At 38.9% G+C, this 13,044-nt stretch overlaps 2 protein-coding genes across 2 annotated transcripts in view; one reads left to right on the top strand and one right to left on the bottom strand.

Moving 5' to 3' along the window:
* Positions 1-5,082, bottom strand: part of wrn (WRN RecQ like helicase) — a 46,672-nt gene extending 41,590 nt beyond the window's left edge. The window contains exons 1-5 of the mRNA XM_016522072.1: positions 5,004-5,082; positions 4,802-4,872; positions 3,620-3,738; positions 2,331-2,476; positions 2,102-2,250 (exon numbers count right to left, since the gene is read on the bottom strand). Of these exons, the coding sequence (XP_016377558.1) occupies positions 2,102-2,250; positions 2,331-2,476; positions 3,620-3,738; positions 4,802-4,852 (465 nt within the window). The 5' untranslated portion in view covers positions 4,853-4,872; positions 5,004-5,082. The remainder of the gene's footprint in view (positions 1-2,101; positions 2,251-2,330; positions 2,477-3,619; positions 3,739-4,801; positions 4,873-5,003) is intronic.
* Positions 5,083-11,583: 6,501 nt separating this feature from the next.
* Positions 11,584-12,967, top strand: LOC107715864 (purine-rich element-binding protein gamma-like). Its single transcript, XM_016522092.1, has one exon. The coding sequence runs from the start codon at positions 11,977-11,979 to the stop codon at positions 12,928-12,930; it is 954 nt and encodes a 317-aa protein (XP_016377578.1). The 5' UTR covers positions 11,584-11,976; the 3' UTR covers positions 12,931-12,967.
* Positions 12,968-13,044: the final 77 nt, after the last annotated feature.

The following is a 13,044-nucleotide window of genomic DNA, read 5'->3' as shown; positions in this document are numbered from 1 at the left end:
TCCTCATTTGTAAGTCGCTTTGGATAAAAGCGTCTGCTAAATGACTAAATAAATAAATAAAATAAATAGATAATTTGATCTGAAAATCAATATTTCACGTCCTTGTATCAGTGTTACTTTAGGATTATTTATGTAGTATTATAGTATTTATTAACATTTTGAATGAGTTCTTTTTAGATTTTCCATTTTCATTTTACATCACATACTGTTGTGTAGTTTTGTAGTTTATTTCACTTTCAGTTTTAGTCCTTCAACAAACTTATTTCAGTTACCTGCCAAGGCAACATTTCCAAGTCTAATATCTAACATTTTATTTTATTTCAGCTTTATTTCAATTACTGAAAATGATTTTTAACCGTTTTAATTTTAGTTGACAATAACAACACTGCCTTGTATTTCTTTATTTGGTGAGCTGCTGTGTAATAAGCTAAATTACAGTCAGCCAGTTATTCTCGCAAAATAAACCCAAGATTACCCTGTCAGGGTTTATTTTGTGACTGTAATTTACTGTACATTATCCCTTACTCATCACCCACCAGGCAAAGAAGACACGTGATTCAAGTAATCATTCATGCTGGGAATTTAATTCTTAGTGTTAAAAAGATAGTGCACCCAAAAATTAAAATGTAGTTATCATTTACTCACCCTCAAGTCCAGTATGAACAGTATGAATTTCAGTATAATATTTCACTGTAACATTTTGAAGAGTGTTGAAAAGCGAACTCAATGATAACAATGATAATGGTGGGTTAAAGAATGACAATTTTCATTTTTGGGTGAACTATCCCTTTAAGAGTTTGAACAAGTGTGAGCACCAGTAACAATGATACTTGACTCCTCAAACACTACTAATAAAGAGAGTAAAGGTTTCACCCCATAACACAAAACTACTGAATGCTGTATATATGTAATGCGATCTAGGAAAACCCGTAGGGTGTCGCACTGGGACGTTTTCAGGAAATGTAAAAAAACAGGCTGAATGTCAATTTTTTGTCAAAATTGGGTTTTCATTTCATTATTATTCTATAATCTTGTCTGTCATCTCTGAAAATATCTTGGCAAAATTCACTTGTTTAGTGCAGAAAAATAGCGATTATTGCGTCTTTCTCTAGGTTGCTAACGCGCTGCGGAGGTGATTTCCCTTGACACTTAACACTACAAAGACAGTTCACCTAGGCTATCAAAATAAACTATGTAACGTATATAATAATGGTGTATCAATGCACATTTTCCGCTAGTCTTAAAGGGACCAGCACCATTTTCATATTAACGCTATGCATTACTTTCATTTAGTTCAAACAGTGACAGAGTGAAATAAAACTACAATTTAGAACACAAAACTACAAGTTACAGTTCTGAACTGTGTCTGGTTATGTATTATAAATCCAGAGTAGTAGAACAGGAGAGGAATTGGAGATAGCCTGCATGCTGTAATCTGTGATGTTTTATGAACAGAGATACACTTAATGTTGTTGTAGTGTTGCGTGTTCCTTGGGGTCGTTTTGTATCTTTTACAACATGTACAGTGACTAAAATAAGTCTTGTACCACAATAAAGTGACTTGTACTTGTGATACTTGACTGTTGTGCTTTTATTTTCATTGCCTCTCTTTAAACCAGTTTTTCCTAAAAATTCTGTTCCTGAAAAACATGGCGATCAGCCAACTTCAGATAATAATTTATAATTAATATAATTTATGCATTTAGCAGACGTTTTATCCGAAGCGACTTCCTGTTTGTTACCCACGACCTTTTGCGCTGCTAACGCAATGCTCTACCACTGAGCCACAGGAACATTAGATAACCATAGCTTTTGTTACGTTCAAGCTATGGATGAAATAAAAACAGTTTTGGAAATTGCTTGAAACCAGCTTTCATATGGTATCACAACCTTTAAAGGCGATTTTCTCAATATCTAGATTTTTTTGCACCCTCAGATTCCAGATTTTCAAATAGTTGTATCTCGGCCAAATATTGTCCTATCCTAACAAACCATACATCAATGGAAAGCTTATTTATTCAGCTTTCAGATGATGTATACATTTAGAATTTTGAAAAATTGACACTTAAGACATATGTCTATAAATACTAAGACAGCATACCGTCTTGTTTGCCAGATCAGAGAGCTCAACAATATTCTTCAATTTGATGTCATAATCAGATAATAACTTCCACTTGTCACCCTCAATTCCCACTCCAACTTTCTTAATATTTTCATCCTCCAAAAACCCCTTCAGGCCAGGAGGAAACCCTGAAACATAAGACATACAGTACATGAGCAGATAATCAGATAATACTAAGCAATGACAGGCAGCTTCTGCCTGAGCCCACCTGACATGGAGGAGATGTGAAACAGATAGCATTTCTCCTCTGATGCACACAGCTGCACTACAGCCACTTTCTTTGTCTTCCCTTTGGTGAAGCTGGGCGGCCACTCCAGATCAAATCCCACCGCTGAGCCTGACGCCAAACCAGATCTGGAGGAGACACACAAAAGCCAAATATAAGGAGAGATTGGGAAGGTTACATACATCGTGTGTGTGCGTCCTGGGTCAAACCGACACAGGAGTAAATGAACCACTCAGATCCTTCTGCATTAGGCCAGGCTCTCACAAGAAAGTCCCACAAAACCTGTCAACAACATGTTCAAGACAAACTTCACCCCAAATCCAAAGAGTGAAATGTGACATTTTGCATACATTTTTATAATTGATCATTCAGAATACTGAATACTCCCCTCCAAATTATCATTACCTTAAGACCATTGTTCTAGAGTAAAGCAAATAAAGTAAAAAAAAAATATTCACAGTAGAAATTTCCATGACTTTTCCAGATACTTTTTTTTTTTTTTGCATTACAATAAAGAGAATTTAGGATGAAACACTGAAGTGAACGCTGTGGGAAAATAAACAATGATAAACAATGAGAGTATTTTTCAACGCTCCCCCAAAAAACTTTGCGTGGATATGAGGCAGAAGGAAAAAAATCTACATTTCAGTTATTTTGAGCGAACGCAATGCTTTGGTGAGCGAACACAAAAACACTGACATATAATATTTCTTCCCATTTGCTCCATAGTTTAGTGGCTCCATAGTGCCCTCTTTTGACATCGGTGGATAAAACATAAAACTGCAAGTTCCTTGCTGAGGAAGTTTTCTTCTTTTTTAATGTTTTAACTCATGCGGAGGAATCTGATAGTTAGTCATGGTTGCCTCTGATCAGCACACTCACTAGCTAAACCAAGTTCATGGATAGTGAGTACAAAAAAACAACGTCCTGTTGTTTTGAGATGTGTATGAAAAAAAGATACCATCTGAGCAAGTGAGTAGCATATCTGGCACTATAACAGCCGTCTTTAATTACTTTTTATGGACAGCACTGAATATAAATCATTACTGCAGATGTACCATTCCAGTGACTCAAAACAAGAACTCTCTTTTGATTCTGAACACTGTTTATTATGCACTGGCTCAATAATTATTTTCTAACAAAAACAAGGAGAAATCCTTTGTAGTGTACCTGGAATTGTCATCAAAAAAAAGTCCCAGTACAAAATTCTTTAATGGGTTTTGGGGGAATTACCTAAGCATGCTTTTAAGAGATTCAGCCAGATATATTACCTTAAATCTTCTGATAAAAATGAGCAGTCATGTCTTTCCTGGCTGTATATGACTGTTCCTCCAAACTCCAGATAAGGAAGATCATCCTCCAGAATGCTCTTTTTATAGGGTCCTGGTGTCTGTGGAAACACACAGTACAAAATCTCAGGCATATTTACTCAAGTAAAACTGCAAGAGAATGCAAAGCACATAACAACCAAAGCATTGATGTTCATGGCAGCCAACGTAATGACTAAAGATACATGATGCACAGAAAAACACACAAAATCATAAAAATATGGAGGGCTGCCAGGTGCTTTTCCATACAGGTGCACTCTGCTCTAATCTTATTTCCTAAAGTTATTTCCTCTCTACTTTAAACTGGTTAACCACACAGTTTTTCTCTTCAAACCAACATTTAGAAATATAAATAACTAGAACATTTAAAATAATTAATACAACAAGTTATGACGAACAACAAGAATGAAGGTTTGCTTATTTCTGTAGAAGCGGTGGCATGCAAATATCATATCCACAGCATGCTTCAATGCCAGGAAACAAACTTCATCTATACAATGAAAGCATCATAACATGCAAACTGTACAGGGGCCGGTTTCATAAAACAAGCTTACCAAATAAGCCAGGCTTATTTCAGTTAGTCTGATTTATTTAGAACCAAATCAACTGACAATAACTCAGACTAACTGAAATAAGCCAGGCTTATTTGGTAAGCTTGTTTTATGAAACAGGCCCCTTGTCATGTTATAGACTAGTTGTGTCAAACATCGTAAAAGCTTTTGATTAGACTTGCGCTACATGAGAATTAATACAATTGGAGCACAACTTTTCGTCTTATAGAGCGCCTTTATAAAATGATGTGTAATTAAACGACCCAGTATGAGTAGACCAGCATTAAACCAGTATTTCTTGACTGTTGACCTGCAAACAGTGCTTTGGTTTGATTTGAATATGAGCATAGTGCTGCAGGTGTCTCAGTAAATAATGCAAATAAGTGGCTTTTACTTTCTCTCAACCAATGGAAAACATACACATTAGTGAAGGCACAGGTACAAAGAGAGCATTTCGTCCTGCACATAACATGCCAGTGAAGAAGACATGTGCATGAAAGAAGTTCAAGCAAACAGGTCAGTTTATGTTTTTCAAGTGAGTCGTGTGTGTGTTTATATTGTTGACTTTTCTCACATGTTCTTCCTGAAGTTTGTTCATCCATTCAGGTAGAGTCCTGTCACCCATTATAGCTTCCTTTCATCCGTCTTTAACAATAAAACAGCATAAAACTAGTACGACTACATGGTAAACCTAACGTTAGCATAAAACAGTAAGGGCCGTTTCCGAGCGTGACATACAGTAATATTAATATCACTTTTGACGTGCGTATACTTACAATGACGCACAAAGCACACGTTAACCGCTCACGCTGAAATGAATGTCGCGCTGTCTCTCTGCATTTCATTCAGCACTTCATATTCCTCTAAAAGCTTTAATAACTCACAGCCTGTCTATACGTGTTGAATAACAATGTATATTTCTAAGCAACGTTTCCAGTTACTTCAGCCAAACTCTCCCGCGCTGTGTTCGTCTGTGACACACCCAGCAGCGCCACCTGTGGGACTGGAGTGAAATAAACAAGCTGGCTGTGTTAAACAAAGCAGACACACACTAGGCTACTACTGAATGAGTGTTCAGTGTTGCCAACTAATTTTCAGGGGAAGTTGCTAAAGGAAGGTTGATTTGTTGCTAAAAGTTGCTAAATGACGTTGTGATGACATTGCGTGATGACGTCATTACGTAATCACGATGCAAAATTATGTCAAATCTCAGCAAAAACATATATATTTTATATATGTTAATTTAGATTTGTTCATAACAATATAAATGCATAATATAATATTAAAATATAAATAACTATTTTTAAATCCAAATGGTAAATTGTGCCTTTTTATCGTTTGAGTCACTTATCAAAAGTTGCTAAAAGCTGCCAAATAAATTTTTAAAAAATAGCTAAATTTGTTGCTAGGTGCTTTTGGAAGAAAAAGTTGCTAGGGTAGTCTGAAAAGCTGCTAAATTTAGCAACAAAATTGCTAAGTTGGCAACACTGTGAGTGTTATCATAAGCGCGCTATTCAGTTGTTTATTATGAATGGCGTAACACTGTCTAAAGTACATCATCTATGTGAACAATGTCGTTATTGAACCTGTATTGTGGCACATTATTAATAATTGTGCATTAGTATTAGTGACAATGCAACACAGTGCTCGAAGTGGTAACAGCAATATCTACAAGTATTTTTTTTTTTCACATTTGTAACCCTGGACCACAAAACCAGTCATAAGGCTCGATTTTTTGAAATTGCAATTTCTACGAAAAATGAAAGTTGAATAGCTTTCCATTGATGTATGGTTTGTTAGGATCGGACAATATTTGGCTGAGATACAACTATTTGAAAATCTGGAATCTGAGGGTGCAAAAAAAAAAACTAAAATATTGAGAAAATCACCTTCAAAGCTGTCTAAATGAAGTTCTTAGCAATGCATATTACTAATCAAAAATTAAGTTTTGATATATTTACGGTAGGAAATTTGCAAAATATCTTCATGGAACATGATCTTTACTTAATATCCTAATGATTTTTGGCATAAAAGAAAAATCTATAATTTTGACCCATACAGTGTATTGTTGGCTATTGCTACAAATATACCCCAGCGACTGAAGACTGGTTTTGTGCTCCAGGGTCACATTTGATATTTCAAATGTAATAATGATTTGCATATGACAGCCGGTGCACAAGAGCGTACTGGCACTTTTTTCCACTTTAAGCATGGTCTATAATGATAAATGGATAGAAAATGGAAAGTCCTATACATATATTCTTATTTTTGGACGTGTGTAAGTTGTTCTGTGGGTGAGTATGAATATGTATTTGTTTTATTTGCTATATTTATGAAAAAAATAAATAGTGCAATAAGGGGCACAATGAGGTTTTATACGAGGTGGGTTGGTGACAGGAAGGTTGCGTAATTTCACACATTAGATTCTGATGCAATCTTTAATATTTTATATTACAGAATACAGATTTATCAGTGTGTTCATTTATAAGTTCATTACAATTAAATAAGTCATATTATAATGCATTGTGAGTTTACAAGTTTCAATTACGAGAGCATAACTCTCTCAAAATACTTAAACACAAAGATCTGGAATGTTTCTGTTCATGTTTTGAAATAAAATAAATGAACAATGACACTATGATAACCATCATATCCCTGTGGCCATCTGTGCAGGGGTTTTTCCTTGCTCCAGCATCCACGGGCCATTCTACAGAATTGGTTCAAAGTCAGAGTTGAAAACATCTTGTCTTTTCAAAATCGTCAAAATGTCTTTTGTCGATACAACGTGTGTAAATTGTATAATATCCAAGGTACACATTTCCAGTAATTGTGCAGTTAATTCTCATATTGTATTTTCAGAAAGTGTTGGAATATTTTTCCTCTCCCCAAATGTGTCACTCACTACCAAAACAATAATTTATAATTTAATAAGGGCTATATTGACCTATTAAGATTTTGTTTACATCTACCTTGTAAATATATTTTTTGCTATTTTATTAAAAGGGTTTTAGAGGTAAATCAACAACAATTACAATTTTAACAATATTTTAAGTGTGATTTATGAGATTTGTTCTATTTTGAATCCAATCTTTCTTTGTAAAAGGCATAAAGCTGATCATATATTGATTTCAAAGTTAAAGATTCATTAGTTTAAATATGCACTGAACCAAACACTATCATAGCTGATAATTCAATATACTTTATTTTTGACTAGGGATGGGCGATAGGATATCTTATCGTTTGCGATATACCGGTAAAAATTCTCCACACGATAAGAATTCGTATTCCCGCGATAATAACAATAAAGTCTAGTTGTTGACATATTTCTGTGTGCGACTGTGCGGAGTGACGTGAAGGAGAGCGGACGTGAAATTGAGCAGCTCCTTCTACAATCTGGAGCAGGTTTGGATAGCACTGAACAGTGCGATAAAAATCGGTCTGAGCCTTGAGTAAATAGCTAACTTAACCGAACTTGAGTAAATGTAATACAGTAGTACGTGTGCGATACAGTTTTACATGTATATGAGTCTCTTTGCAAACCTGTTGTCCAACAAAGATATTATTGACGTGCTTTTTCTCCATATTAACTTCATAACATAGTCGAGTGTTTAAAATAACTTATTTTTGTGACCAGACGTGGTCACAGAATAAGGTAGAAATCATATTATTTTATAGCATTATATACAGTGATGAAGACTATGTCGATTAGCATTGCATTATAAATATATTTTATCCTTATAAAAATACCCAAGATTGCTTGAAGAACACAGATACCATATATTTTGTGCAATCGCATGTTTATTGTCTTCAAGTTTCCTCAGTTAAAATTTCTCTATCTGGTTTTATTCAGCTACAGCGATCACTGGATACCTTTGTCCATATTAGGGATTTCCTGGAGCGTTACTTCTACTATGCATGTGGAGTTTCTGTGCAAGGGCGCCCTCTGGCTTCCATTATTAATTAAACAGTCATTACATTACGTGTGTACTGCTCACAACACCCTATTTTGGGTAAAAATAGGAAAGATAATACTTTTGTCTAAAGAAACAGGATTCCCTAAATGATCGTCATTGATATCGTTATCGCAATAAATATCAGAAATTATTGTGATACATTTTTAAGCCCATATCGCCCATCCCTATTTTTGACAGCATCCCATGTTTCGGTTGTGACAGCACATTTTCAGTAGTGAGCTAGTGACAGTAATGTTTTGGTAGCGACCACATCACATTCCCCCAAATAAAGGATTATGTGTAGTCTTTTGTCACTACCGAAACAATGATGACATGTTTTGGTTGTGACTGTTACACAGTAGTGACCATTTTATGGAATAACACCCAAAAAACATTGATGTCACTATACCGAAACTCCACCAAATGAGCCTACCTCAAAGATGCTAATCAGCACGTTAGCTAGCACAGTTCTGAACAGTTGTACACATATAAAAACTAAATATTATGGAATAACTCCCAAAAAAAGTGTGCTTAATTGCAAAAAAAAGGTGTTCGGTAGTGACGTTCCTTAAAGTTACACACAGATTTTTAGACTTTACCTCAAAATGATGGGACCTATCTACTCACACATTGTAGTTATGAGAGCGGTGGACACAGGAATATTTCCCGATCATAAATTTAGGGGTGTGGTTAAAATCAGTCTCAGCCAATGGACTGTTTCGTTAGTGACATGAAAATGCGGGACACATTTTTTTTTTTTTTACATAAAGTTTCAGTATTTACAAAGAAAATATTTTTTTGAACTTTACTTTTTTTAAAAAATCAAAAAGATATTTTTAAAAACAACAATGGAATAAAAAAAAATCAATATTGTTTTTAGAATTTGAAATGTAGGGTTAGGGTTTGAGACAGCCACCTCCCAATTGAAAGTACCCAATAAATTATGATTTTATGAATATTAAGCTTACTAATATTTTAAATATTATTATGCGTTTCAATAGATGATACAAGGATCTTAGTAAACATCCAGATTCTAATTCTTAAAAGCTTTTTAAATGTGTTTTTTTTTTTTTGGTTGCACCAGTTAAGCGGTTTGATGAACAGACTAACATGTGGAAGTAGTATAGGTGTGTCCCAAATTGTGTACTTATGCACTATTCTATGGACGTTTTTAGTGTAAATAGTGTGAGAAGTGTGTTCACACTAAAAAATTCCAAAAACTTTAAAAACCCGGATGATGCACTTAAATAACAGAAATAACGTTCGGCCCTGTCCCAAATGGCACACTTCTTGTGCACTTTCGGTCTTGCGGACTTACAATGGCCGCCGCGTGCGCGTGTACATTAAGTCCATGTAGGGTGTCCCATTCGTCATTTTAGCGTTCAGAAGGGTGCTCGCTATGCGCCCTCGATACGCACTTCTGACAAGCCCGCACTGGGGCGAGCTCCGCAGCAGACTTCTACCCGACAGTCAAAGCGGCATTACGTCACAAAAGTGCTGACTCAGAGGAAGACCGCGAGGGTTTAGGGTGCCATTTGGGACAGGGCCGAAGTGTGGTATTTTGAACACTTCATGCACTCAACTGTCGCAGCTTTAATTACGTCGCGAAGGGCGAGGGGCTATCAAACTCCGATTATAAATGACAAAATGACCTTATAAAATTCATGCACTACATGGTTGAGTGCACAGTGCATAAGTACATAGTATATAGTGCGTCATTTGGGACGCAGTTTATGTCGTCTTCTTCGGTTTTATGGCGGGTAGCACTAGCTTTAAGGTGCATTAGGAGTGTGGACCAAAGTTTATCCAATTCATTAAAAAAATTACATTTACAATTGCATCTTATCAGTTCTGTTCTTTTGAGATAAAGAAATAAGCTCTCTAATCCATAAGTATTTATATTTTTATGCTTTATTTCTTCCACTCCCACCTTTCTGAGTTCCTTCTTCATTATTTATCTTTCATTAAAATCATAGACTGTATAAAAACATGGACGTAGTGTCCGTGACGTCACCCGTAGGGTTCCGAAGATAGTTTTTGAAGCTCAAAGTGGGCGGAGCCGGCCGTCGCCATCTTGGCAGCGCGTCACTCCCGGATAATCGAAAATGGGCAAAGAGGCGGGGGCAGGTTGGTGAAACCACGCCCACCTAGCTCGACGGTGGTGACAGCAGCGGCAATCCACTGAAATCGCATCATATGACCCCTTTAATATAATTTAAACGGATGAGTTCTAAAAAAAATTACCGCCCTCACAGTTGTCATGAAGGGCAAAATTAGCTATATAGACCAAAATCATTTTTTGAACCAGGCTGTAAAACATGTTTTTTTCTGCTGTAAAGTTGGGCATTTTAACATGGGGAGTCTATGGGATTGACTCCCTTTTGCAGCCGGCCTCTAGCGGCCAGTCCATGAATTGCAGTTTAAGTCACTTCCTCGTTGGTTTCACGAGAGAGAGCAGGAGGTTGCCGCTTGGTTAAAATACATTTGACAAACACAAAAAACATGTTCCACTGACTTTTCTACTCCACACTCACTGACGTCACTTTGCCGCCGGGACACGCCCCCTCAGCGGACTGAGTGGCAAAAGAGCTGCTGCCTGAATGGATTTAATAGAGAAGCTGCGAAAACGCCAGTAAAACAAACGATAATCAGTTTAAACTAAAACTTGCTGGACTCGATATAGTGTAGCTTACAACTTACCAAGTATCCAGTGGTCCATGGATATTGATACGCAGCCAAGAATCGTGTTTCCTGACATTTATGTGTGCCTGATTTCGACGCCGGGAAAATAAATAAAGCAAATTTGCCTGTGAACGCATTTTGTAAATACAAAATAGGTTGCTCTAAATCCGGGTGATCACTTATATCAATGTTATATATATCGCCATATCGTCCAGCCCAAAAACTTATATCGTTTTTGTCAGTGTTGTTTATTTAAATACATCCAGTTATAAGATGTTACATATTTAATTGATGTGTTGTCAATACGATATATTATAATAAAATATATAGGGTATGATTTTACTGCAAAATTCAGCATATTAACATAAAATGATAACTGCAAATCCGTGTTTCGTTGCCTGGAGTCCATTTGTTTCTTTAAATTGCAGCGCTTCATTTGCTTCTCTCTTCTCTAGTTTTCGGCAGTCTGTAAAAATATAGCTCAGATTTCTTTTCAGACCTATCGCAAAGCTCTTTCTCGTTTGAGGTGCTTTTTGTCACAGCATTCACGCTGAAAACCAATGCTGCCGTTCAGCCTGCGTCCCAATGTGCATACTATCCACCCTATCTGCCCTAAATAGTATTGAAAATTACTAACATCACACAGAATTTAGGATGGATAGTATGCACACTGGGCTCTTTTTCCACTCAGTGGGCGGAGCCGCACTCACTCCAGCTGACGGTGACGTCACGTGCATACCCTCTGAAGTAGCGTCCTCATTCTGGAGTACTGCTGTACTGCATACTTATCTGTGCGCAGCGCAGTGCGTACTGTAGTACGCAAGCGATCTGCGCCTGTGTGCTGGAGAGAGGGGGATGGGTCATTGAGTTCATTCGCACTACAGCAGATCCGCTGTCTCTCTCGCTTCAGGAATATGTGTCAGATGGATGGCGAGGCGAAAAACAAGAGCTTTTAAAACATGGTGCATACGGTACGCGGCTCCGCGCTTCGCTTGACCTTTCATCAGGACAAAGGAAGTCGATGAGCCGCTCCTGCCGTTTCCAGGTCAGCCGAGGAGACTCGCCGGTGCTCGATAAGCGGAATAATACCGAGCGAGGCGATGAAGCGCCGTGAATGATTATGGCCGATAGTCACCGAAGGGACACGGACAGAGGCAGAGGCAGGATGGCATCAGGATACTCGCAGCAGTACGCGAGCGGCAAAGCGTCAGACATACAGGAGCTGGCGTCCAAGCGCGTGGACATCCAGAAGAAGCGCTTCTACCTGGACGTGAAGCAGAGCACCCGCGGACGCTTCCTGAAGATCGCCGAGGTGTGGATCGGCCGAGGCCGGCACGACAACATCCGCAAGAGCAAGCTCACCCTCTCCATGTCCATGGCGCCCGATTTGCGCTACTGCCTGGGCAACTTCATCGATTATTACGCGCACATCGGGCTCCGAGGATGCCAGGCGCCGGAGGGGCAGAGCAACGGCAAGGGACGCGCACCGGAGCCCCGCCGGAGAGCAGCGGATCCGGCGGCGTCCCCCAGCGGCTCTGCCGCGTCCGAAGAGCAGACGCACCGGGTGCTGAAGAGCGAGTTCATCGAGCGCGACAACAGGAAGTACTACCTGGACCTGAAGGAGAACCAGCGCGGCCGGTTCCTGCGCATCCGGCAGACCGTCAACCGAGGACACGGGAGCATGGGGTACTACGGGCAGGGCATCGAGCAGACCATCGTGCTGCCGGCGCAGGGCCTGATCGAGTTCAGAGACGCGCTGTCGCAGTTAATCGACGAATACGGCGACGACGAGCCCTGCGCGCGGAACCACGACGCGTCGCCCGAGCTGCCCGAGGCGGCGTCGTTCCGCGTCGACAACAAGCGCTTTTACTTCGACGTAGGCTCGAACCGCTTCGGCGTCTTTCTGAAGATCAGCGAGGTCCGGCAGCCCTACCGGAACACTATCACCGTCCCGCTGAAAGCCTGGGCCCGCTTCGGGGAGAACTTCATGCGGTACGAGGAGGAGATGCGGCACATCTTCACCTGCCATAAAGAGAAGAGGACAGACACGGAGGAGCACGAGGATTGACGCAAACTACTTCTGATATTACTGTTGTTAGTTGTGCCTCTAGTTGTACCCGATCGCGACCGGTGCCCGACAGGTGCAGTCTTTCATTAGTGTGTGTGTGTGTGTGTGTGTGTG

Source organism: Sinocyclocheilus rhinocerous, unplaced genomic scaffold (genome assembly GCF_001515625.1).
Source record: "Sinocyclocheilus rhinocerous isolate Xijiao unplaced genomic scaffold, SAMN03320098_v1.1 scaffold178, whole genome shotgun sequence".
In the NCBI taxonomy this organism is placed as follows: domain Eukaryota; kingdom Metazoa; phylum Chordata; class Actinopteri; order Cypriniformes; family Cyprinidae; genus Sinocyclocheilus; species Sinocyclocheilus rhinocerous.
This window is presented reverse-complemented; position numbering and strand designations above follow the sequence as displayed.